This window comes from Hyaena hyaena, unplaced genomic scaffold, assembly GCF_003009895.1.
Source record: "Hyaena hyaena isolate Hyena2069 unplaced genomic scaffold, ASM300989v1 scaffold_1232, whole genome shotgun sequence".
Taxonomy (NCBI): domain Eukaryota; kingdom Metazoa; phylum Chordata; class Mammalia; order Carnivora; family Hyaenidae; genus Hyaena; species Hyaena hyaena.
The window spans coordinates 163,041-186,577 of record NW_024081866.1 but is presented as its reverse complement, the minus strand read 5'-3'; the positions used below and the strand labels follow the sequence as shown (position 1 = coordinate 186,577).

At 37.3% G+C, this 23,537-nt stretch overlaps 1 protein-coding gene across 4 annotated transcripts in view; it reads left to right on the top strand.

The window, feature by feature from the left end:
• Positions 1 to 23,537, top strand: part of CAMK4 (calcium/calmodulin dependent protein kinase IV) — a 217,495-nt gene that overhangs the window by 131,471 nt on the left and 62,487 nt on the right. For all 4 annotated transcript variants that reach the window (XM_039222978.1, XM_039222981.1, XM_039222980.1 and 1 more), the window contains 3 exons: positions 4,754 to 4,816; positions 6,934 to 7,016; positions 21,775 to 21,847. In XM_039222978.1, the coding sequence (XP_039078909.1) occupies positions 4,754 to 4,816; positions 6,934 to 7,016; positions 21,775 to 21,847 (219 nt within the window). The remainder of the gene's footprint in view (positions 1 to 4,753; positions 4,817 to 6,933; positions 7,017 to 21,774; positions 21,848 to 23,537) is intronic.

The following is a 23,537-nucleotide window of genomic DNA, read 5'->3' as shown; positions in this document are numbered from 1 at the left end:
TTTGATGTGGAAATGCGCTGAACTTGACTGAGTCCCAGAAGTAGAGCAATGGTCTCTACTTATAGAGGCCATCTCAGCTCACCAAGAGTATTTAAAATTCCAGAGCCTAGATCTAGGCCAAATCTGAGATGGCCAAGCAGGTCAAGGACACCATAGATCTGGTGTTAGAAATCCTCTCCTTCCCAATTCCTTTACCAACTTGTCTCCATCCATCATTGCTACAGTGCAGAAACTGGTTTCCTTTTCTTTCTCTAAGCCCTCATTATTTCTTCACTTATTTTTCAATTCTTTCTCCCTTCTTTTCCACAACTTTCTCAGCCCTAGCACAGGAGTGTATTTGCTATATATGACAATGAAGGGTCTATGTTTAATCAACTCTAATCTGACAGTAGGACCCTTTTCTTTGATATTACTCTAGAATTATACGTTTCGTCATTTCTTTTTCTCCCCCAGAGAAGAGAGCAAAATTGGGATTTCTTTCAATATTAAGGCATCTTGAGTTCCATGAAGTTTTAAAACTGTACGCATCTGTATAACCACTTTCATTAAATTGTTTTATTAATATTTTTCTTATGGCTAATCTTAAAAAATATGTTTTATATTGAAAGTATTTTAAAAGCCATTAAAATTGGATGTTTCAAAGGTGACTTTATGAGGATAAAAGGAAATATTTTTTTTTAATAGTTAGGGCAATTTAAATAGAGGAGCTAAAATAGGTTTTAAGAAAAACCCCATGTGCCCAAGCCATTCAAATTGGCAACTAGAACAATGAAACAATGTAAGTGGAAGACAGAGCTCTTAATGATTAACAGTAAAATTTAGTACATTAGAGAGGCAGGACTATAATCTCATGTTGTCAATCTGGTTTACCTTGTGACAGATAAAAACTCAAGAATGCATTGTGACTGGAGGAATTCCTATGGGCTTATTCAGATTCCTTCTGTCTACCAGTCTTCCAGGCCAGAGACAACTGGGTTGCTCACTAGCCACTTCATTCAGTTAGGCCAGCCATACACACACCTGAAACTTCTGGCCCTTCCAGCCACTTCTGGATTTGAATGAGACATGACACCTCAGGAGGAGGAGTATAGCATCACAACTGCCAAGAAGACTGGATATGCAACCTAAAAGTATGGAAAAGTTAACATCATAGGGTGAGATTTCACCAGTGGGAAACAGGATAAGGAGATTCCTGGGAAGTTGCCTGGGCTCCCTTCTTTTATGAACTTCTTCAAGTCATGATGGTTAGGTAAAGCTCCTGTGTGCCAGTTGGCTGCAACAGCCCATATGACCTGCTATTTCTTTATAGCTCATTGTGACACAGTAGTCAGTGTGCTGACTGACTGCACTGTGTCCCTCTTACCTTGCCATACTTCCATTTTCTCCCACTCTAACTGCACCTTCCAAATAAAACACCAGTGTGTTGATCCTTGCCTCATATTTGTTTGCTGAGGAACCTGGGCTAAAATGCATCTCCTAACTTAGAATTTTAGTAATATACATTATATATTTTATAATTGTGAATTGTTAGTGACAAAAAACTATCTTTCTTCAAGGTATTTTGTAATTACTGAAGGTAACTTTGTGGGATTCAATACTGTAATGTTGCTTTGTTAAAGCCATCTGTTGATGCTTCTGAAGATGCTAATTATAATAACACTTGGAAGCTAATTTCAGGTTGCAGTAATGATTGTTCAGATAGCTACCCATTGACGTTTATGGTGTGCTTGACCATTATTTTCTAGAAAAACATCACTCATTCAGAGTGGCAGGGCCAGGGCTCAGTCCCCCTCCTGATCTTTCCAGGAGTTTGGAGGGGGATGTCAGAAGCAGGAAGGAAATATTGACTTCTGGAGCAAGAGAGATATTGGAAAGATGTGAGAGATAATGGCAGTCAAGATGCACACCTGTGTGATCTTCAAGATGTGACACCTGTGCAGAAACCACTCTCCAAAGCAGTACTGAACTCTGAGACTTCATTTCAAAAAGATAGCAAATGACCGTCAGCAGATCTTTCTGGGAAAGACTTTCTAACCTCAGTCTTGTCTTGTTCTGTCTTCTCAGTCATTTATCTGTCCATTTCTCTTTAGTCACCTTCTACCTGTCAGCTCTACCTCCTATTGCTTTCTTTGGTTGGCATCACTTTGACTTGTAGTCAAGGTTTTGCCACTCAGTTTACTCTCTGGATTGGTTTTCAATGCTCCACTTTTCTCTAAGTTCCCTTTTCTATGATTCTTATCTGCTGCTCCCTTCTCAGTGTCCACTAAAGTCATGACCTGCACCTCATCTGATCTAGGCTCCAGCATTCAAGGGAAGAGAAAGACTGTGTTCACATTTTTCTTTCATTTAAATTATTACTAAATTTTTATTGTTTTCTGTCAACTTTCTATTTTCAAATGTATGATGTTAAATTTTCTGGAATAGTAGTTCTCAAGCTTTTGGGCATTAAGAACCCTTTGTACTCTTCAAATTATTGAGATTCCAAATAGCTGTAGATATTTACTATATTAGAGATTAGAACAGAATTTTTAAAGTATTAATTAAAAACATAACAATAATAAACCTATTACATTTTATCATAAATAGTATTTTTATGAAAATAACTGTATTTTCCAAAATTAAAAAAAATACTTACAAGAAGAGTAGCATTATTTTGAAAATCTCTTTACTATCTTGCTTATTAGAAGACTGATTCTCATTTGCTTCTGCATTCAATTTGTGGTTTTGTTTCAAGTATAGATAAAAATCTAGCCTTACTCAGATATGCAACTGGAAAAGGGAGAGTTTCACATACGCCCTAAAACAATCTCAAGGACCCTGAAGGGTCCTCTCATCACCTTTGAGAACCACCCATCTGGAGTACACTGGAAAAATAATTATCATTTAAAATTATTTTTAAAGAGAAATTAATTCTGAATTCAAAACAAATAACTATATCAGAAGATTGCCAGCCCAAACAATCTGGTGTGTTCTGAGCATTTCTAAGGTTCAGGTGAATTAATTGTCAAAGTCTTAAAACATAATTAAAAAAATTTAAAAATCATCCCAATATGTAACATATTGGACATAACATGGTAAAAAATAAATTTGCTGAAAATACATATTTTATTAGAAAGCATATATTCAATATAAATATATCATTTGAAAAAAATTAAAGGATCCCACTGACTTACTTTATATTGATTAGAAATCTGTGAAAACAAGGAAACTTTATGTTACATAAACTCTAAATGTGTAGTGAGAAGAATAAATTGAATACCATCAGTCATTTTTTACTCTTTTTAAAAAAAATTTTATTATTGAAGTACAGTTGACACACAGTGTTACATTAATCTTGAACACTAACAGTCTTAAATAAGAAACACTCAAGTTCTTAAAACTTTTTAAAGCATTATGCAATAATGAAAATTATATTTATTTTGTAATAGTGAGGAAACCCGTTTTAACCTGAAGAGAAGATTATGATAAAAATAATCCATATCCACTGCCTGCCTCTTATATGAGGCATCTAAAATAGGCCAACTCATAGAAGTAGATAATGGAATTGTTACCAGTGGAGGGGTGGAGATGGGGAGTTGTTCAATGAGTACAAAACTGTAGTTATCCACGATGAGTACATACGTTCAAGAGATCTGTTGCACAACATAATGCCTACAGTTAACAATAAGGTCTTGTGCATTTAAATATTTGTTAAGAGGGTAGATCTCATATTAAGTGTTCTTACCACAAGCGTGCACACACGCGCACGTGCGCGCGCACACACACACACACACACACACACACCACAAAAGGACACAGGAAACTTTTAGAGGTTATGTTCTTTACCTTGCAGTGATGATAGTAAAAGTATAGAGATATGTACAAACTCACCAAATTGTATACATTAATTATATGTGGTTTTTGAGGGGGTTTTTTTTTGGGGTTTTTTTTGGATATCAACTATACCTCAGAGCTGGAAAAAAAATAATAAATAATAATAATAAAAATAATATCTATCCAAATTTTCTTCATAAGCCATCTGCAGAAACTAAAATAGAGCATGTGGCAAGAACTCTTTGGAAGAGATCTGTCATGTCATCTGCCTGTTCTAGAAATGCCTTTCTTTTTTAAAGATCTTTCATTTCATACAAATAGAGTATCAAAAATGGTCCCTGGTAGTTGCAGACTATTCTCTTTGGCTCTCACAATTTCACAGAAAAAGAGAATACCTCTTTCTTGATTATTTGAGCAAAAACTCTGGGGAGGACCCTGACTGGGATGACTTGGGTCTGATGGGTATTTGTGACCCAATTGTGGTGGCCAGGGAAGAGTACTTTGATTGGTTTGGCTGGGTTATATGCCCACCTGTGTGTGAAAGGCAGATGAAGTAATTGACCACTCCAGTGGGGTTGGGACAAGGGTTCATAAAATAAAAGAAGAGGAAGAGGAGACATAGGTTGAGATGAACTTGTGCCTTAGTGGTGAGAGTACTGATGCTTTAAATAGGGCCATGCAAGAGGTCTGATAAGTTGTGATTCACATTTGTAACTAGTTCTACTTTGTGTCTGAAGCAGAGAAGAAAGACATACAACTGAAAAAAAAAAAAAAGGTGGAGGTGGGAGGAAGGAAAGAGACACAAACAAGCCCAGGAATGAGCGTCTGCCATTTCCTGATTCACCCAGGTGGTTTTTGCTGTTTCTGATTCTCTGCCACAGTTAAGACATTTCTAAGGTGGGAGTTTCTTTCAGTTTCTCTCTTTCATTTTGCCTTCTAGGTGGACAAAAAAATCGTAAGAACTGAGATAGGAGTTCTTCTTCGCCTCTCACATCCAAACATTGTAAGTGGTTTTTAATCTTCTGTTTCAAAAAATCTTAAAAGTTATAGAATAGGGTTTTTCTTCTTTGCTGTCCATGCTATTAATGAGAGGGAATTGTTACACCACCAGTAGGCAGCCACCGTGGCCTAGCCCTTGTCCTCATCTGATCACATGTTTTAATTCAGCAGCTGAATAAATCTTAAAAATAATACCCCTCGAAAGAGTCTCAAAATGGACAGATCAGCAATATATGCCATCTTTGTTTTCATGCATTAAAGGATAAGTAAAAATTGAAGAGTTTTGTTTCACTCTAAAAAACATTGGCTTTTTCCTTTTGTGTGCCTGTCTTATTAATATGCCATTGCTGAAAAAGCCTGTGAAGAAAATGCATTGCTTTCCAAAGTCATTTCAGTCTCCTTTGAGAGCGGATCTACTTCAGAAACAATGTGAAGATTCAAATAAATGATGTACTTGAATGGGGAAAATAAAATGTCCTCAGAAGCTCTGCTCTAGGCTATATCCAAAGGCACTAAGGGAAAGGTCTGGCAGAAAGCTTTTTTGAGCCAACGAAGTGAAAAGAACAAAATCATTTTCTAGGCCATAACTTGAACTGAGCCAACTGCTTAAAGAAAAAATATTATACTCATTTCTTGAAAAAGTTATGGTGTCCAGGAGGATGACCTGCAATGCTTAGTTAGGCTCAAAGCAAAGTACTTAAAATTTAATATATGGGTTAGCAATGCAGTCAGCTATAAATAACAGAAGACTTGAATATGGTAGTCTAAACAAGTATTTTCTTATGTTATAATCAGAAGGCAAACAGTTGCTAGCATTGGTTCAGCTCCTCAGTGATGGTATTCAGGACACACACATCTTCTACTCTCACACTGTTCCTTCGTCATCCTAAATAGCTGCTCCAGTTTTTACGGGTCTACAGGCCTATACTCAAGACAGAAAGAAATGGAGGCGTGCCTGGGTGGCTCAGTTGGTTAAGCATCCGACTCTTGATTTTAGCTCAGGTCATGATCTCACAGTTCATGAGATAGAGCCCTGTGTAGGTCTCTGCACTGACAGCATGGAGTCTGCTTGGGTCTCTCTCTGCCTCTCCCCTGCTCTCTCTATTTCTCTCTCTCAAAATAAATAGTCTCTAAAAAGAAAATAAAAAGAAGAAAGAAAGAATTGGAAAGGCTTTACCAGCAGAGTATGATGAGAAGAGTACAGGCTTTTCCAAAATTTCCAGCTGCAGCAGAATTCTCTTCAGATTTTATTGGCCAAAGCTGGCCACAAGATTATCCCTCTTCTCTCATGGAAACTGGAAAATTGGGGAAGAATTATAAGTGGCTTAGATCAATCATGATCCATAATTTGAGGCTAGGCACCTTGCTTCTCTACACAAAATCTGCAATAAAGTAGGGAGAAGGGCTTTGGGTAAGCAGTTAACAAAATTTGCCACATACAATCACCACTTTTACATTATCTGTCTTTTTCTTTCAACAAGTCAATGTAGAATTTTCCTCAAATGTAGATCAGTCCTGCTCACTAGATTCTCTGATATATAGAGGAAAATATCCAAAATTGGGTGAGTTATCTGAGTGTGATGAAAGTCTTGTTATTGTCAGTCAAATCACTACCACCACTACTTTTCTGAGGATCCCTACATCCACCAGCAACATTTTAAGTGTTGAGAGGTACCTTTCCATAGGGACAGACTTTAACCTGGTCCTGTTCTGCCTCAGACCCCTAATTCCAAGTTCCTTTCCAGGAGAAAGAGGCATTTGTGTCTTTAGCGACCATGATGCTTTCAAATGGTTCAAGAAGCTTTGTTTGTTTGCTTTCATTTTTAAATTCTGGACCAGTTCAGAAATGTTGATGTTTTGGCAAAATTTCGGGAGGGTTTTAAGGCAGGTATTTGAATTGTCAAAAAGAAAAAAGGACTTTTAAAGAAACTGGTAAGTAGTAACTGATAAAAACAACCAGAGAGTGACAGATGGCTGCCTGTTACCAGAATGCAGAACCTTTATTGGTAATGATCCAATATATTGCTATTATAGAGAGTATTGTTTTAGTCACAATGTTAGCTCTTTCCTAGAAGGATGAAGATAAGGAATTTCTGATCTATTTTTAATATCTTTCTCCAGATAAAACTTAAAGAGATATTTGAAACCCCTACAGAAATCAGTCTGGTCCTGGAACTTGTCACAGGAGGAGAGCTGTTTGACAGGTAAGATGGTCCTAGAAATCTAACTCCAGAAACGTTTTGCTTGTAGGCACCAAAAAAGTATCAAAGGGAAATTTTTGCTGATAATTTTCATAATGAAACATCATACCACTTGATAAAATCTATGAGAATATATCTTCAGAGGAGCACAGAATTGAAGGAGAGTATTATTTAATATGATGTAGGTAGGTGAAAATTTGGGATGCTTAGTAAGTGAAAAATGAAACACTTAATATCCATTTACTCTTGTAAACATTTACTTTCCCAATAAAAACAGAATTTCTAAAGTCATACTAAATTTAAACTAAATAGTAACATTTATGAGAATATTTCATGAAAAAATATTTGATGAAAACTATAGAAAGTTAAACATGTAATAGTATTCTCTCTTATGACCCAAAAAGCTCATAAAAATCAATATACTTCAAATGATTAATTTTAAGCCTACTTCCTCTATTAGACTGCATAGAGTTCCCAGATGCAGAGTAAACCTGTTGTTATGTTCAGTTATAGCCAATTTTAGTTGTCTGGTCATCTGTTCATCACTTGAGGCAGAGGTTTGAGGATGCCAGGGAGTGTGCCTGAAAATCTGGTGGAGCATAATTAGGGAAACAATATGTGCAAGAGGCATAACTTTTAAGTTTCCATAGCTTTCCCACCTTCCCAATTTTTCCAGGAGAATTCCTCTTTGCCTAGATGGGCTCTTAGGAGCCCTATGTTGTGCTCTTCCAGGTAACCAAAAAAGAATAGAATGGGAAGACCAAGTGATTAAGTAGTTCTATATGAGGAAGAGTTAGAAGCTGGGTATTGATACCAAGTTTCTGTTGGTTAAGAATGCTTTAAGAGAGACGTGGGCTGCAACGAGAAGACAGGAGAAAGATTAAGGGAACTACTGTGTCTGGAACACAGTAAATCCTCAGTGTTTGCTGAGTGAATGAGCAACCGCTATAATGAATGAACTCTGAGGAGAAAGAGATCTGAGAGGGATAGGGTTAGAAGGTGTCAGGAGAGGAGCACTCTGTCCCATTCTCCCCACCCAGACTCTACCCAGTTTAATTTGATGCCTTCTTGAAGCTTCCAAAGATATTCATTTGGCTTTCAAAGGTTCTGTCTGTTTTTAATGTTACCCAGTGCAGATTTGGGTCTTCAGATAGGAAGGAGTAAAATGGTCCAGTTTGATTGGAGCTACCTGTGTATCTTTAATAGGTATATAATTTTGTTTATATATACATTGAAATTTTCTTATAACAAGTTATGTGATTTATCAGACTTTAAAAATTATAACATTCTGGGGCACTTGGGTGGATCAGTCAGTTGAGCATCCAACTTCGGCTCAGGTCATGATGTCATGATTCGTGAATTAGAGCCCCTACGTCAGGGCTCTCTGCTGTCAGCACACAGCCTGCTTCGAATCCTCTGTCCCCTTCTCTTTGCCCCTCCCTGACACGTGCTCTCTCTCTCTCTCAAAAGTAAATAAACATTTTTAAATATTGCAACATTTTAACTGTATCCAAAGTCAGTAGCCTAAAGACATAAACTTCTTGTGGCAGTTGGCTGATAGTCATTTGGATTCATGTCTAGATCCTGACTTAAAGGACAAATAGCTAACTAAGAGTGATTTGCTTAACCTCTCTGAAACTCAGAACAAATTTGAAGTGATTATGTGTTGCTAAGGAAACTGAGACACTCTGATCCACTATAAGAATAAAGACCATCATGTTCCCTTGTGTTTAGTGAAGACTCTTCTAGACTAATTAACTTCAATGTTACCAGAATTTGCCAGAAATGGCTTCTTTTTCAACACCTCTATAATTAACTCTTTCATGGACATACTTCTTCTTTAGGCACATTAATAGAGTCAATTTATAGTTCAATCCTGCTGCCTTTGGAGCCAGAAGGTCTCTCTAAGGAGAACTAACACATTATCTGCTAATTATAGTCTATCAGAGAGAAATGCCATGTTCTTTAATTGTAAATAACTGCAGGACAGGAATGTCACACTAAAGCCCTAATCTACCAATAGCACTTACTACTTACCTATTTACCTCTGTTTGTTCGAATTATTTTGGAATCAAGTCTTTCTGTCCTTCTCCAACCTTTCATGAAAAGATTCTGTTCTCTCATCTTGTAGTCTAGTTGATTTGATGGGATGGAGTTAATTCAGCTCTAGATAAAAATGAAAAACTGAATACTGTTGAGAAGTTTCATTTATAGAGGTAAATGGATGAAATATTGATATTTAACAGAAGACATCTAAAGAATGGCAGACAGCCAATAAAGCACTCAATCACTTAAACACTCTTTATCAGTCTTAGATTCCAGAATTCTTCCCCCCTGAATGTTGTTGTCTACCTATCTGTTGCCATATCTGTGATGAACTTGGTTTCTCCATTAGCTTACTTAATTCTACAATCTTTAAAATTGTATCAAATTGAAAATACATCCTGCATTATTATCCATGTATTGCTTGCTTCCTTGAGCATTAAAAATCATAATATGGTCTCTTTTTCCTGTACTTAGGTCACAACCAAATTCATTTAATTGTGATGATCAAAATCCATTCCTGGTCTAACGATGACATTAATAGTTTCTAATGAATTAACTAATGGGGCAATTGATGAAGAGATGATTGTGTTAGCCCATTATAGCCAAAATGTTTGTATTTTATTAGCAAAACATTTTTCTGTGGTGCTTTTAAAAAACTAAACATAGTAAAAACCCAAGTGGAATCTGCTGTTGCATGTAGAATATAAATAGTAAAGTGCACAGGACAATTGATTAAATTTTTTTGAATAAAGTCAGTGATTTTTTTTGTGTGTCTAAGAAAATCCCCCCCAAAAGCCCTTTACAAAATGATGACATCATGGGAAAAAGAAAGCTCCAGAGGTTTTCTGTTTCATCTTTCTTAATCTTATCATAGTCTTAGAAATTCATTGCATTATTTGAAATGGACATAGTGTGAGATTATTTGCTTTAAGAGTAAATTACCAATTTTTTTTCCAGAAAATGATTGTATTTTAAAGCAGCCAAGTTAGCACTATGTTTACAGTCTTCTAATTACATTTTTGAAGAGGTATTTTTTTTCCTGATTTTTGTCTCATTCCAGTATCAGAATATGTTATAGATTTTTATTTTTTTATTTAAAATTTTTTTAATGTTTTTTATTTATTTCTGAGAGAGAGAGAGAGAGACAGCGTGAGCGGAGGGTGGGGGGAGGGTCAGAGAGAGAGGGAGACACAGAATCTGAAACAGGCTCCAGGCTCTGAGCTAGCTGTCAGCACAGAGCCCCACACGGGGCTTGAACCCATGAACCGTGAGATCATGACCTGAGCCGAAGTCGGACGCTTAACCGACTGAGCCACCCAGGCGCCCCTGTTATAGATTTTGAAATTGTCTTGGTTTTTCTGTTTTCTCCTTGGGTTTTTGCTTGCCTGATTATGCTTGCTCAAATGCCAAATGTTTGGAATATGAGGCTTTAAATGTTGTAACCTTCCAAAAAACCAGATTTTCTTTTGCAGGCAGTTAAGGTAAGGAGCAGATCACTTTAATCCAATCAGGCATTGGTTTAATTCAAAGTGGGGCTTCCTGAAGGCAGATCTAGTTCTTATCAACTTTTACTCAAAGGGTTTTGATCTTTAAGGGTTCCATTTTAAGCCAGGAGTTCTTCCAGGCCCCCTTTCTTGACAGACCCTAAATGCCAACTTCTGTTCTTTCCATCTTGTGATATGGCCAGAAGCTTTGTTCATTTTCTCAGCCTGTTAGCTACTGATGTTGAAGCAGTAAATGCCTTTAAAGGGAAAGCTGAGGCATCAGATGTTAGGTTTGCTTTGCTGAGTTTTTCTTCTCTCCTGGATTTTGGCTCCTAAATCCTTCACTTCCCTTGGTAACTCTCTGATGTCTTCAAATATATTAAAAAAAAATTATTTAGCTTCTTTTCATTGTACTTGCCTGGAGGCTTATCTTCCCCACTGTTGCTGAGAACAAAAAATCAATATATTTGGTTTTGAAAGTCCTTTCCAGACATTCATGTATTCTCCTCTTTTATATCAACCCTTTGGGGTAAGGAGGATGAAGAAGCATTGTCCCACTTTACAGATGTGTCAACTGAGGATGAGTAAAGGTAAATGATTTCCCCAAATTAGACATTCAGATTATGTTCTGGTCCAGCTCTATCTTCTCATATGACCCCTCTCTCTTTCTTATTAAATCCAGTTAGTCCCTTTCGTATCATTTCCAAGAGAGTAAACACATGTTTACTTTATTTATGGAGAATCCATGATGTATTGGTTGGTCTTATGCAAAGCTATATATGTATTTAACCTACTCAATCATTCTTCAAGTGTTTTGAGGTATTATTCTAATTTTTTCAAGAGAATAAACTGAAGAAATTAAGTTATAATGCCAGGCTTGAAACTCGTGTCTGTTTGACTGCAAACTTGATTTTCAGTTCTCCAAACTGAAAATATTCTTTTTAAAAACTATAAGTGGTCAATAAGCAAGAGAAATAGTTGTTGTTTGGGGGCTATGCATTGAGCCTGTTAATCGCCTGACAGAGTCCTAGTATATCAGCCCTAACAATCATCTCCACTTGAATATTTCAGGGCTCTTACTGTTGGCAAAAATGGAATTTTTAAGGACACAGTCATTAGAAAAAATTCTAGAAATAGAATTTAGGGTTTTCCTTGCCCAGGCTCCATAGAGTTGTGCCATGGTTGATATTGTGGTTAACCAAACTCAGATTATGTCTGAATTTATAAAGACTGTTGTATCAAAAATTGGTCATTGCTATAATTGTTTGAAGTGGAAAAATCTATAAAATCTGTCTGGAAAGGATAATTAGTTTCTATAATGAGGGTCATTTTTGAGTGCCTGTGGGTGTCCTGACAGTGGCTGGGCATTTTACTAAGCCTGATCTCATTTAATCCTCATAAAGATAGGCCTTGATGTATACATTTGATTGACCAGATAACTGAGGATTAGAGAGGTCTATTAACTACTTTTAGGTCAGTCAGTTTATACTGGGTCTACAATAATAATTCAATGAGGTTGGAATCAAGTATGTCAGATTCCAAAGCATATGATTATCCTATCATGTCATGCTGCTACTAGGTAAGTAAAGGCAAACACTCTTAATACTTAAAAATACAACTTCAAAATAGTAATGTAATGTTTTGTCTTACTTGAGTGTTGGCTTAACTTAAATATTAATATGTTTTTAATTGTGTTTCAACCATGGATGTTTAAAAAAATTTATTTTTTAATTACAAAATTTTTAGTGTTTTAGTTTTATTTTTGAGAGAAAGAAAGAGAGAGACAGAGTGTGAGCAGGAGAAGGGCAAAGAGAGAGGAAGACACAGAATCTGAAGCAGGCTCTAGGCTCTGAGCTAACTGTCAACACAGAGCCTTATGTGGGGGTCAAACTTGCAAACCACGAGATCATGACCTGAGCCAAAACCGGACACTTAATAACCAACTGAGCCACCCAGGTGCCCCCAACCATGGATATTTTAAATTCATCATCTCTGTATACAGTTTTATTTAGCTATATGTGAAGAAAACATATACTTTGGACTAGATTTATGGTCTTTCTAGCAGCTGGGCTGTAAAGGGAAAGATAAAGGTGAAGTAGTAGTAGGAGACACAGGATAAATGGAGGTTTATTTATTATTTTAAGCTGGCACCCTGGGAACACATTAATTTGCTGATAGGAAGGAACCCATGGGCTGGAGGGGTAGTAAAAATCTATGTGAGAGGAACTTATATTTGGAACAACATCCCAGGAAAGACAGGGAATAATACCTGGAGGCAGTACAAGGATTTGCTTAAGGTAGAAAAAGTTTCTTCTGAAGCAGAAAGAGTCAAGAGGCAGAAGACTCAAAGAACCTAGAGTAGTCACAACAGTGTTGCAAAAGAAGAACAAAGTTAGAGGACTTACTCTTGGGCCTGGGATATAATTCTGCTCTACTTACAAACTAGTAAATAAGCCTGATAACACTTTTCATGGGTGTTGGAAAAAGATATGGACTCCTGGGTCAGAGACGAAAACCTTTACTACTCATAGCACAAGCATCATGGGCATCAGCAAGTTTTTGTCATTTCCCTTCACCCTGCAAATTCCATGGGGGCAGCACAGTAGACTTGGTTGGATGCCTGCACATGTAGTGTGCTGTGTTACAGGAGAGAAAATAACTTAAGTGTACATAAACCGGCAAGTGAACAAACAAAATTCCCGACACAGTTCACCAATGAAAAAGAATGTTCCTTCACTACATGCTACAACATAAATGAGCCTCAAAAACATTATGCTAAGTAAAACAAACAAACAAGAAGAGCTGCATATTCTGTGTCTCCATTTATATGGAATTTCCAGAAGGGCCACATCAGTAGAGACAGAAAGCAAAGCTGTGGTTGCCTAGGGCTGGGAATAGAAATGTGTTGGGCGAGGGGAGGGGAGTTTAAGTAGTTCAGACTTGATAGGCTCTATTTTAACAGTATTGTAGAAGAGAAATTTATCTCCTAACAATGGCTGGGAGACAGTGGACTAAGGCACTTGAGGGAAGTGAAGTTTGTGAGTGGGAATGTGAGAACGGACCAGGCTAAGAATAAGGATTTTTGAGGAACACGGAGGCTGTGTGTTTTTGGAGAGGTGGTCTGTGGTATTTTACACTGTTGGCTAAACCTCTCCGTATCTTTCATGTAGGTTTTGACAGCATCTCTTTTTTTCCTTGGAATTTATTCTACCTTTTCAGTTTTCTCCTTCTTGATCTCTTTCCTGAGTTCCTCTTCCTCTTTCCATCCCTTCAATGTCCGCCTTTCCTAAAGTTCTTGCCTACATTCTCCGTAGATAAATTGGACAGTCTCCTGTGGTTTCAGCCACACTGCTGACTGCTGTCTCAGCAGAGATGAAAACCATATTTTCAACAATCTGCTAGACATTTTCACCTGCACATCCTATAGGCACCTCCAGATCAGTGTGTCCCCAAGTGAACTTCTTCCTTCTACTCTCAATCTTGCTTCCCCCTCCCACCTCTCTGAGCTAACTTAACATCTAAGCTAGTCAGCATTAATTTCTCCCTCGTCCTCTCACTCTGCCCAGCCCCCTTCCCATAACTTTTTCTCTGAGCAGCTTTCAGATACATTCTCTCTCCCTTTTCCCACTTCTTGTGCCCTTTTGAGCCTTTACATTCTCTTCCCCAATCCATAAATTTCACTGTCTTCCATCCATCCATGTTTAAAGCACTGATATGATCAGGTCGGCCCCAAAGGGTACTTCCTAAAAGTCAGTTCTTTTAAACACGACAGATAAAACAACTCAGTCTGGCCTCACCCTATGTTCTGGCTTCAACCCCCACCTTAATTTGCTTCTCGCCACCACATTAACCAGAGCACAGTGCCTTACCCTCAGGGAGCTCCTAGTCCAGAATTGGGAAATTAAACATGTGATACGGACCCTAATATTATTTTTCAAAACTGCCATCATCTCCTAAAAATGTGTTAAGGCTTATGGAGACAACCACAATATCACAAGATAAAAAATAAAATAAAATAGGACAAGGGACTAAATAGGAAATAAAAATAAGACTCAGCACACAAAAGACATCTCGTAAGATACTTTGTATTTGCTAGAGGTTGGCCACAGATTTGGCTCTATTACATGTTATAATTGGAACATAAACACAGCATATTGGGCACAAAATAAGGGGGTCTTCTAAGGCAGAAATGACTTCAGGGAGGAATAGAATCTTTGAGCTGAATTTTAAGTGAGAAATCAGAAATTAGCAGGGAAAGGGTAGAGGGAAGGGTAAAGGGATATCCAAAAGCAGAGTATGTTTGGCAGGATTAGAAATGACTACTTTAGACTGTTTTAGAAGTTGTTCTAGACAGAAAGTAAGCAGTTGCTCAGTATTTGTCAAATGAATGACTTGAACAAATACTATGGTCTTGGATAATTTATATTCCATCTTTGGGTCAAGCTTTTCACTTACAATACAAGGGAACTGAAAGGGGGCTCCCTTGGGCCCAAACCCAGGTCTACAGTTTGATTTGACCTCCCCTTCCTCCTGCACCATGCTCTCCCTGACCAGTGCCCGGCACCCGTGTTGATCCACAACTCCCTCACTCTCTTCCTAGCTCTGAAGTTCAACAGTTGCCACTAGTTATCTTTGAAACTATTTTTTAAGTATATGTATTTAACACTCTTCAGGAGAGTTCTTAGAAAAATGCATCAATATTGACTAAGTTGCTATCAATGAAATGAGAAAAGGCAGTGAATGAAGCTTATAAAGGAGTGTTAGATTTACACGGGGTACAGCAGAATTCACTTTAATATATGTAACAGCGTAATGGCAGCTCGTAATATTTGGTTCCTGAAACTTCTGTCTGGGGCTTTTACCCTGTATCATTTGATCCTTCAGTTCACATTGTCATCAGACCAGTATCTTTCTCACGAAAACCTATAGTCATCTAATAGCACCTCCATTTGAGAAAAAGCTGTCATTGTTGAGGAAAGCAGTAGGGCTCCTAATCTGCAGGCCAGGAGGTCTGAGGGCCTCAGGATATGATCAGATTAGAGCTCTTCAACTGCATTGCCTGTGCTAACTGCCAGCCGGGAGATGTGCTCAATTCAATTTGCAGCAATTAAGGTGACAGCAACAGATGCACAAAAGTCATATTTTAAAGCAGATTCATGGAAAGAAATAGGCATTGCCTGTGCTTTTTCATCCTGCTGTTTTAAAATAATGAGAAGGAAAGCAGTCCCAACTGTGGGGAAGAGGAGCATGCACACCAACACAGCAAATGGTGGCAGTATAAAGCACGGTCTAGGACTAAGAAGCCTGATGAGGTCAGAGAATCACAGCCTGAGAGCCTACAGAGACACATCCCTATTACACTTCCTTCCGAGATCTGCAGATGTCTGCTAGGCCTGTTAGCCCTGGTAGTGACTGAGGGACCCATGGGCAGTGAGATCTCACGGTAGCTTTTTGGGTCCCATTGTGATCGAAATCCTGAGTCTTTGTTTTTAGCCCTGAGTCTTCTAGCCCAGTTCACAATGGAACAATAGGAAATTGTGCTTAATGGCGACAAACTATATGGCCCTGGGCCTTTGCAAACAATCTTAAGATGCTGATAACATCTTAACTGCCTTCTTATTATTTTACAGAGCATGAAAAGGAAATTAGTTTGCTAAATCCAAGGAGTAATATAGCAATAAGTATATTTAAATATAAAAAACAAAATTATCCTATTTTTTACAGCTCTAAAACCCCTACAATGATTGAATATTTCATTGCTTCTAAAAATTGAAGGCACTAGTATATTTTGTATAAAGCTATAAACTATTGACTGGATGTACTTGGCAACTTGGGGGTTTTTTTTGAGATTCTAGCTAAATTTTATGTCGAAATTGGTATGTATTGCCTCATGAAACAAATGCTGTATTTTGCTGATTTGAATCATTTTTATTTTATTCAAAATAAGTTTCAGAAAAGATTCATGTTATTACAATAATATCTAGGAACTAACTTGGAATGTATTCCTAAGGCCAACAAGAACCTTTATACCTGTTGCATTTCGCTTTGGGAAATGTCTCAATGGCTGCTCTCCCTCTGGATCCATAGCCGGCATACTTCTGATGAGCACCAGTTTCTAGTCCAGTGCTTTGTTCCCCGTGATAAGGACCACAGGCAAAGCAGTTGTTCAGATAACCACAGTCTGAAATTTCTCTGGCACTCATTCCCTTGGCAGTTAGTATTGATTCCACAAATATCTGTGACTGCCCAGTATGAGCAAGGCTGGGAGCTAGGTTCTCTGGGTGATCAAAGCAACAATCTAGTGAGAAGGCTAAGAATTTTCCCATGATAATCTGCAGAAGGCATTGGCCAAACATATCTACTATAGTCACGCCTAAATGGAGAGAAAAAGATTGTAAGACTTATTTTCCTTTGCTTGGTCACTAATGTCTTCACTTCCAATCTTAGCTGTTAAGTTAAAAACCTGCATTTGCAACTTGAGTAGTTCACTGCTGTTGATCTTTCTAGTCAGCCATGAATGGCCTGGGTGGAAGCTCAACTTATAAAATAACTTAAAGATGAATGTCTGAGTTCCAGAAACCTAGCTCTGGAAACAAATCCACTGGGAACAAAATGCCTTTTAACAGAAGGAGCCTGGAAGAGACGCGGTGAAGCAATGGAGAATAGAGGTCAAGGGGATGGGGTGGGGAAAATGCCTGCATTCTGTGTTCCTATCCCACATGCTTACTCTAGAGAAATTTCTGACAACAGAATTTATAAATCCTTTGGCTGTACAAACCTTAGTATAACATGTTTTTACATCTGTGGCGATGCTTTTGCTAATAATTTCTGTACTCTGGTTTCCTGTGGGGCAGGACCCAAATTTTATAACTTCAGCAAATACCTGACTCATGTTAGACAGTTAGAAATGTTGATTGACTATCATTATGCCATCTACACTCTCTAATTCTCACTGTAGTTTTGGTCTTTTTTCTTAGAACAGTCTCCTTCCTGGGTGCCTGGGTGACTCAGTCAGTTGAACGTCTGACTCTTGATTCCCACCCAGACCATGATCCTAGGTTTGTGGGATCAATCCTCGTGTTGAGCTCCATGCTGAGTGTGCAGGCTGCTTAAGATGGTCTCTCTCTTTCTTTCACCCCACCCTGCCTTTTTCCCCAACATATATATGCTCCCTGTCTCTCTCAAAAAAAATTTTTTTTTAAAAGCAGTCTTTTTCCTCTTTAGTCCCTGTTCCTCCTCCATACCTATTCCACTCTCAGCTCCTACCCTTTCTGCAACTAGAAAACTTTTATACACCCTTGCAGTCTAGAGATATAGCTATGTCTAGAATCCTCTTCCCACCGTGCATGGCCTCCAGAATGTATCAGTGGCCCTCTCTGTGAGCCCTCAGGTCATTCTCTAATACCTCTGCCACAGTATTTAGCACACTGTATTGATTGTCTGTCCGCATATACCAAGAGTAACCCCATAAGTGCAGAGGCCATGTCTGGTTCACTACTGGATGCCCAGCACATAACAGTCATTCCATAATATTTCTTGAATAAATGAAAGAATGAACATATATGTTAGAATTCACTGTTTCCATTAACTAGATGAAATGCTTTACTAATTTAACATATGTTGTGGAAAATTTGGGAGATTTCCATTAACTATTCTTACACCTATTATTCTTCCCTCTATCCCACCTGAAAACAGGTCCCAAGAAAATTCACTCCTTTATCCAGCCAGTCCCTAGACATGCACACACATGGTCACATTCTGAGCACAGGCAGTTAACTCTAAATGATACCCAAGTAAAAATTCATAAACATCATATGTAGGCCAAAGCTGGGGCATCATAGTAAATCAAAATATAGGGAGAAATTTCTAGCGAGTGAAACACTCCCTTTCTAAGAGGTGGGGATATAGTCATAAGAACTTATGTATTTATCAGACAAGGAGGATTTCTCATCAGAGAGGCTGCACAGGTTTGTGCAACTTGGCAGAGTACTGCTTACATGGACTAAGCAATGAGTAGCACCCCTAGAGCAGTGCCAGAGAGCAGTTGGCACAAAGCCTTGGTGACTGGCTATGGGGAAAATCCATGCTGTTTTTTGCAGCCCAGAAAGTAACTGAGTTTATCCTCTTCTGAGAAGAATGGAAGGCAGAAAGAAAGTCAGCTATTGGCCATTCCTTTCCACTGTCTTTGTAACAAATCCCCTCCTTTAAGAGGACTGAGGAAAGCCAAGCTGCTAGAGTGCAGGTGTCACACACAGAGGAGACACTTGTTACATTTGAGTTGGTTGATGGATGTACCACAAAATCCACATTTAGAGCAAAATGCAGAGGTAGCCAACATTCTCAACTTACTCTGACAGGCTAGTCCTTCTTTTCCTCTTCTCTCACACTTAATTTTAAAATATTCAGAAAGTATAGTGCAAATAATTACTTCAATTAAGTTCTCAAGTATTTCTAGGAAGTAGACTATGTAACTTAATCATGAATTGGAAGAATGTGTGATCTTAAAAGGAAATATTGTATGAAAATTGATTTTCAAGAACCAATTAATAATGATTCCCTTAATATTGTAATCTACTTTGACATTTTATTTGACCTTGACACATAACAGGTGTCTGATAAATAAAAAGGTGAAGAAGGATATTCCATCTTTCCTCCTTTAAAAAGATAATGCATTTGTGTCTACTGCCAGTGTTGAATCAAGAAAATAATTGAAATTTTTGCATCCATATAATTTTTCTGATTCTTGATAATTATGGTCACTGAGGTATGTTCTTATGCATTTTTTACTTGATATCTGGTTTTGTTTCTGCTTTTTCTCATCATCCATCCCCTATTTTGGAAACATTTTATAGGTTTTTATTTTATTTTTCCCAAAAATTTTTTAATGTTTATTTATTTTTGAAAGAAAGAGAGACAGAGTGTGAGCCAGGGAGGTGCAGAGAGAGAGAGAGAGAGAGAGAGAGAGAGAGACATAGAATCTGAAGCAGGCTCCAGGCTCCGAGCTGTCAGCACAGAGCCCAATGTGGGGCTCGAACCTACGAACTGTGAGATCATGACCTGAGCCAAAGTCAGCCGCTTAACTGACTGAGCCACCCAGGTGGCTTTTTTTTTTTTTTTTTTTTTTATAGATTTTTAAATCCAACTTTTAATACCGGCTTTGAGAACTTAACAACCTCTTGCCACAACCTTAAAAAAAAATAAAAGGAAGGAAGGAAGATACTTTCCAAAAAATAACTGTGCTATATAAGATATTAATAGCCTAAAAGTTTTCAATGCAAAATTATAAACATTGTTGAAATTTTGTCTCTTGTATGTTTTGAATTGACTTTTTCAGGCATATCTTTACCACAGACTTTTTGTTGGTGGAAAACATCTTATGCAAGTTGGTAATCTTTAGCACTATCAAAAATGTGTTTTCTCTTGAAATTTTGAGAAAATAGAAATAGAAAGAGTGTAGTTGTCCAGTCTTCTGAAATATCCCTTTAAGAATAGAGAAACTAGGACAGAAAAATCTAAAAGTCACAGACAATATCTATAACAAAACCAGGTGACAAGGTTTCCCTTGAAATCTTGAAACAAGTGAATGAGGACAAACTAATGGCCATTGCAAGAGCCACATGGCATTAGCCTCTATGTTAGAGGAAGCAAGGGGACATTGATAAACCTAAGAATAGACCACTCCAATCTCCAAAGCCTCCAAATCACTGAGAAGCAGAATGGGCCAATACAAGAACAGCTGAAATTGTGAGGGCTTTCTGCCATTCAAATTTCTGAGAAGCACAAGGGCTGCACCCACAATAAGGTCTGAAGGACTTGACTTAAGGCAGTCAAGGTTCCATGAATCCTGAAACTACTTCTGAAGCCCCTTGGGTAAATTAGGAGAAACTGCTCGGAAGAGACTCTGATACCCAGAGAAGATGAGTAGAGATAAAGTTCCAGATAGAGGAGAAGAGATCTCAGACAGTATGAGGACATAATTTTGAATGCTTCATGAAAATAATTAGAAAGTCAAGAGCCATGAAACTATAAGATATCCTGACCCATCGTTCTGTAAAAAAGGTTAAGTAAACCATCTTTGCTTAAAAGTCAGCAGCAACAGACAGGTGTCTCCATTAATTGTAATACAGAATGATTATAAGAGCACAGAAAATTAGCATGTCAGGAGGATATGCCCACAAAACAGATTAAAGTATACCATAATCTGTAGAATAGTAAAATTAATATTACTTAATACTAAAATTAAGAACATGGGAGAGAAAGCAAATATAAATAAAAAGTTAAAAAAAAACTCATAATGTGTATAATTGCACACCCCAAAGAAGACAACCAAAGCAATGAAAGCAATGGAAGAAAACAAGTACAAATCAATCTAATTCAGGAAAACATTCCTGAAAGTAAAATGAAAAAGACTTAAGTTAAAAGAAGATTCCTTAAAAAAAATGGAAAGAAGGAAAAGAAAGATTCCTTGTCCACATCCAGGCAAAAAGAGCAAATCATGTATTTGGAATAGAAGGCCAGACAGAGAGAGAGGGGAGAGAGAAGGAGTGAGGAATGAGGAGGGACATGTAAAAAAGAGAATAAGAGGCATAAGTACCAGTCAAACTGTGTGGACCTTATTTGGATACTGATTCAAACAAACAATTTTTAACATGTCCAAGAGAACTGGAAATTTGAAACGCTGCCATTTGGAAAATATTAAGGAACTGTAATTTATAGGTATGCTAATGGCACTGTAGTTATGAGTTTTAAAAGATCCTTTATTTTTAGAGAAAAATACTTATTTATGAATGAAATTATGGACGTCTGATACTTGCTTCAAAATAAAAAAAGGTAATGGAAAATAAATGGATAGATAAAACAACACTGGTCATGAATTAATAATTATTGAAGCCGTGTAGCAATTACACAGGATAGTTCATGGTATGTCGCCTACTTGGTATATGTTTCACAGGATTCTCAATACAAAGTTTAAAAATAATTTTTTTTTTTTGTCTTCAGATAGGATGGACAGTTCAAGCCTAAGGCAAGATAAATGTTTTTCATTTTCTTGAATAAACCCAAAATTTCTAGAGTATCAGCTGATGGAAATATTCCCCCTGGTGTTATGCTGGCCTCTTGCAATTGTTTAAATGTATCTTCCTTAACATCAACTTAATTAACTTGTTTTCACATCCACTCCACTGAATGCTTGTGTCTGAGGAGCATTTCATGGTTTGTTTGCTTTTTTTTAGGATTGTGGAAAAAGGATATTATAGTGAACGAGATGCTGCAGATGCTGTTAAACAAATCCTGGAGGCTGTTGCTGTAAGTAGGAAGTGACAGCAGTAGTGTAACTTTTGGAAACTTTTCTTTTTACAGAATCATCAGTTAACAAGTGTATGTCTGTGACCAGCTTTACCATTAACAACAAAGTAGTATGAAATAGTTTGTAGAATATATGTTGAGTAAATGTATATTTTCTATTGATTACTCTCTGAAAGATGCAGTATGCCTATAATACGATAACTTTGTTAAAATAATTTCTATTGTTATCAGATCCAGTCAGACTTCCCTGCTGGTGCCTGTAGTTCTTCAATTTCTTTCCGTTTCTTGAGTTTGTTTCTTTATTGTTTTTGTTATTTGGCAGGGAAGTAGAGGAAGGTTGAATGTGACAAATATAGATCTTGGACCATAGAGATTATTGATTTTCTTTCAAGACAAGAAATAAGTGAATTAAAGTAAACAGTACTGACAGTTTTATTTTTTAAAGGAAAAAATAAGTTAATGTTTTTAACTAGAATAAAATTTTGAAAGTTAATGATAGAAACATACACACACATTTACAGAAATATTTAATTTTGAGAAGCTTGTTTGGATTGAATTAATAAGAAAAAATTTGACTAGATAAAATAGACTCCACTGGTGAAAACTTTCCTATGTATTTAATGGTGTCTGATATATGCTGGAACACCTTGGTGATTATTCATTTATTAAATATAATGTCAGAACAAATTATTCTCTGAACAAACAGGATGAGGCCCAAGGGGAGATATTTATCAGGGTTAAAGAGACAAATCTATAAAATATACCCAGAATTAAGATATATTCTATTGTATGGAGTCAGTTATCTAACTAAAATCATCATTCAGTATCTTGAGAAATCAGCCACTGTGACAAGAGCATATGTCCTATGAATTTTACCCCAAACCAAAACAGAAAGGAGGGAAAGTGGGAAGGGAGCCAAGGAGGGAGAGAAGAAGGAGGAAAAGAAGGAAGGACTCTGACATCTAACTAGCTTGTCTATCATTGATGAAAAGGAAAAGACAGTCTTCACAATCTCCACAGGACTGCTAGAGATAGCAGATCTGTGGTCTGACAAAATCCATGATTGGGCTATCAACACCAAGTTCAGTTGGATTTATAGCCCAGTCTTTGCAAATTATTCCTTCCTGTAAAAGTATTTTGGCCTTTTTGCTATGGTAGGGTATAAAAAGTTTGAAGGTGGAGAGGGTGTCCTGGAATTTTACTCTAAATACACAGTGCAGCTCCTGATTACATTAATATTTAATTTCAAATTCACCCTCTTACCATACCCAAAATAACCCCTCCATTCCAGATTTTTCATCACATGCAGTATAGTTACCATCCCTGGTTTCTTAAGCTTGCCATCTTGGGAATGATTTTTAACTTTTCCATTACCTTCTCTCCTCACAGCCACCTTCACAACTTCAGTGGGGTCTTCCTTCTACTGCCCAGGAACCTAATCCTGCTCCCCACCATGCCATGATGCCCCTGGTGTGCTTTATTAAGCAAAACAAAACAAAAAACACTTCTAGTTGCTTCCAGTTCCTGTCATTAAATATATGTCTAGAATTCTTTTTCAGTCCCTGTGAAAACAGGGACTTCTTCATCTTGTAACTTCTGAGTTCAATAATGGCAGTTCTTTTCATCCTCATTCTTAAAAATTTTTTTTAAATTTAATTACTTTTTAAATTTTTATTTATTTTTGAGAGAG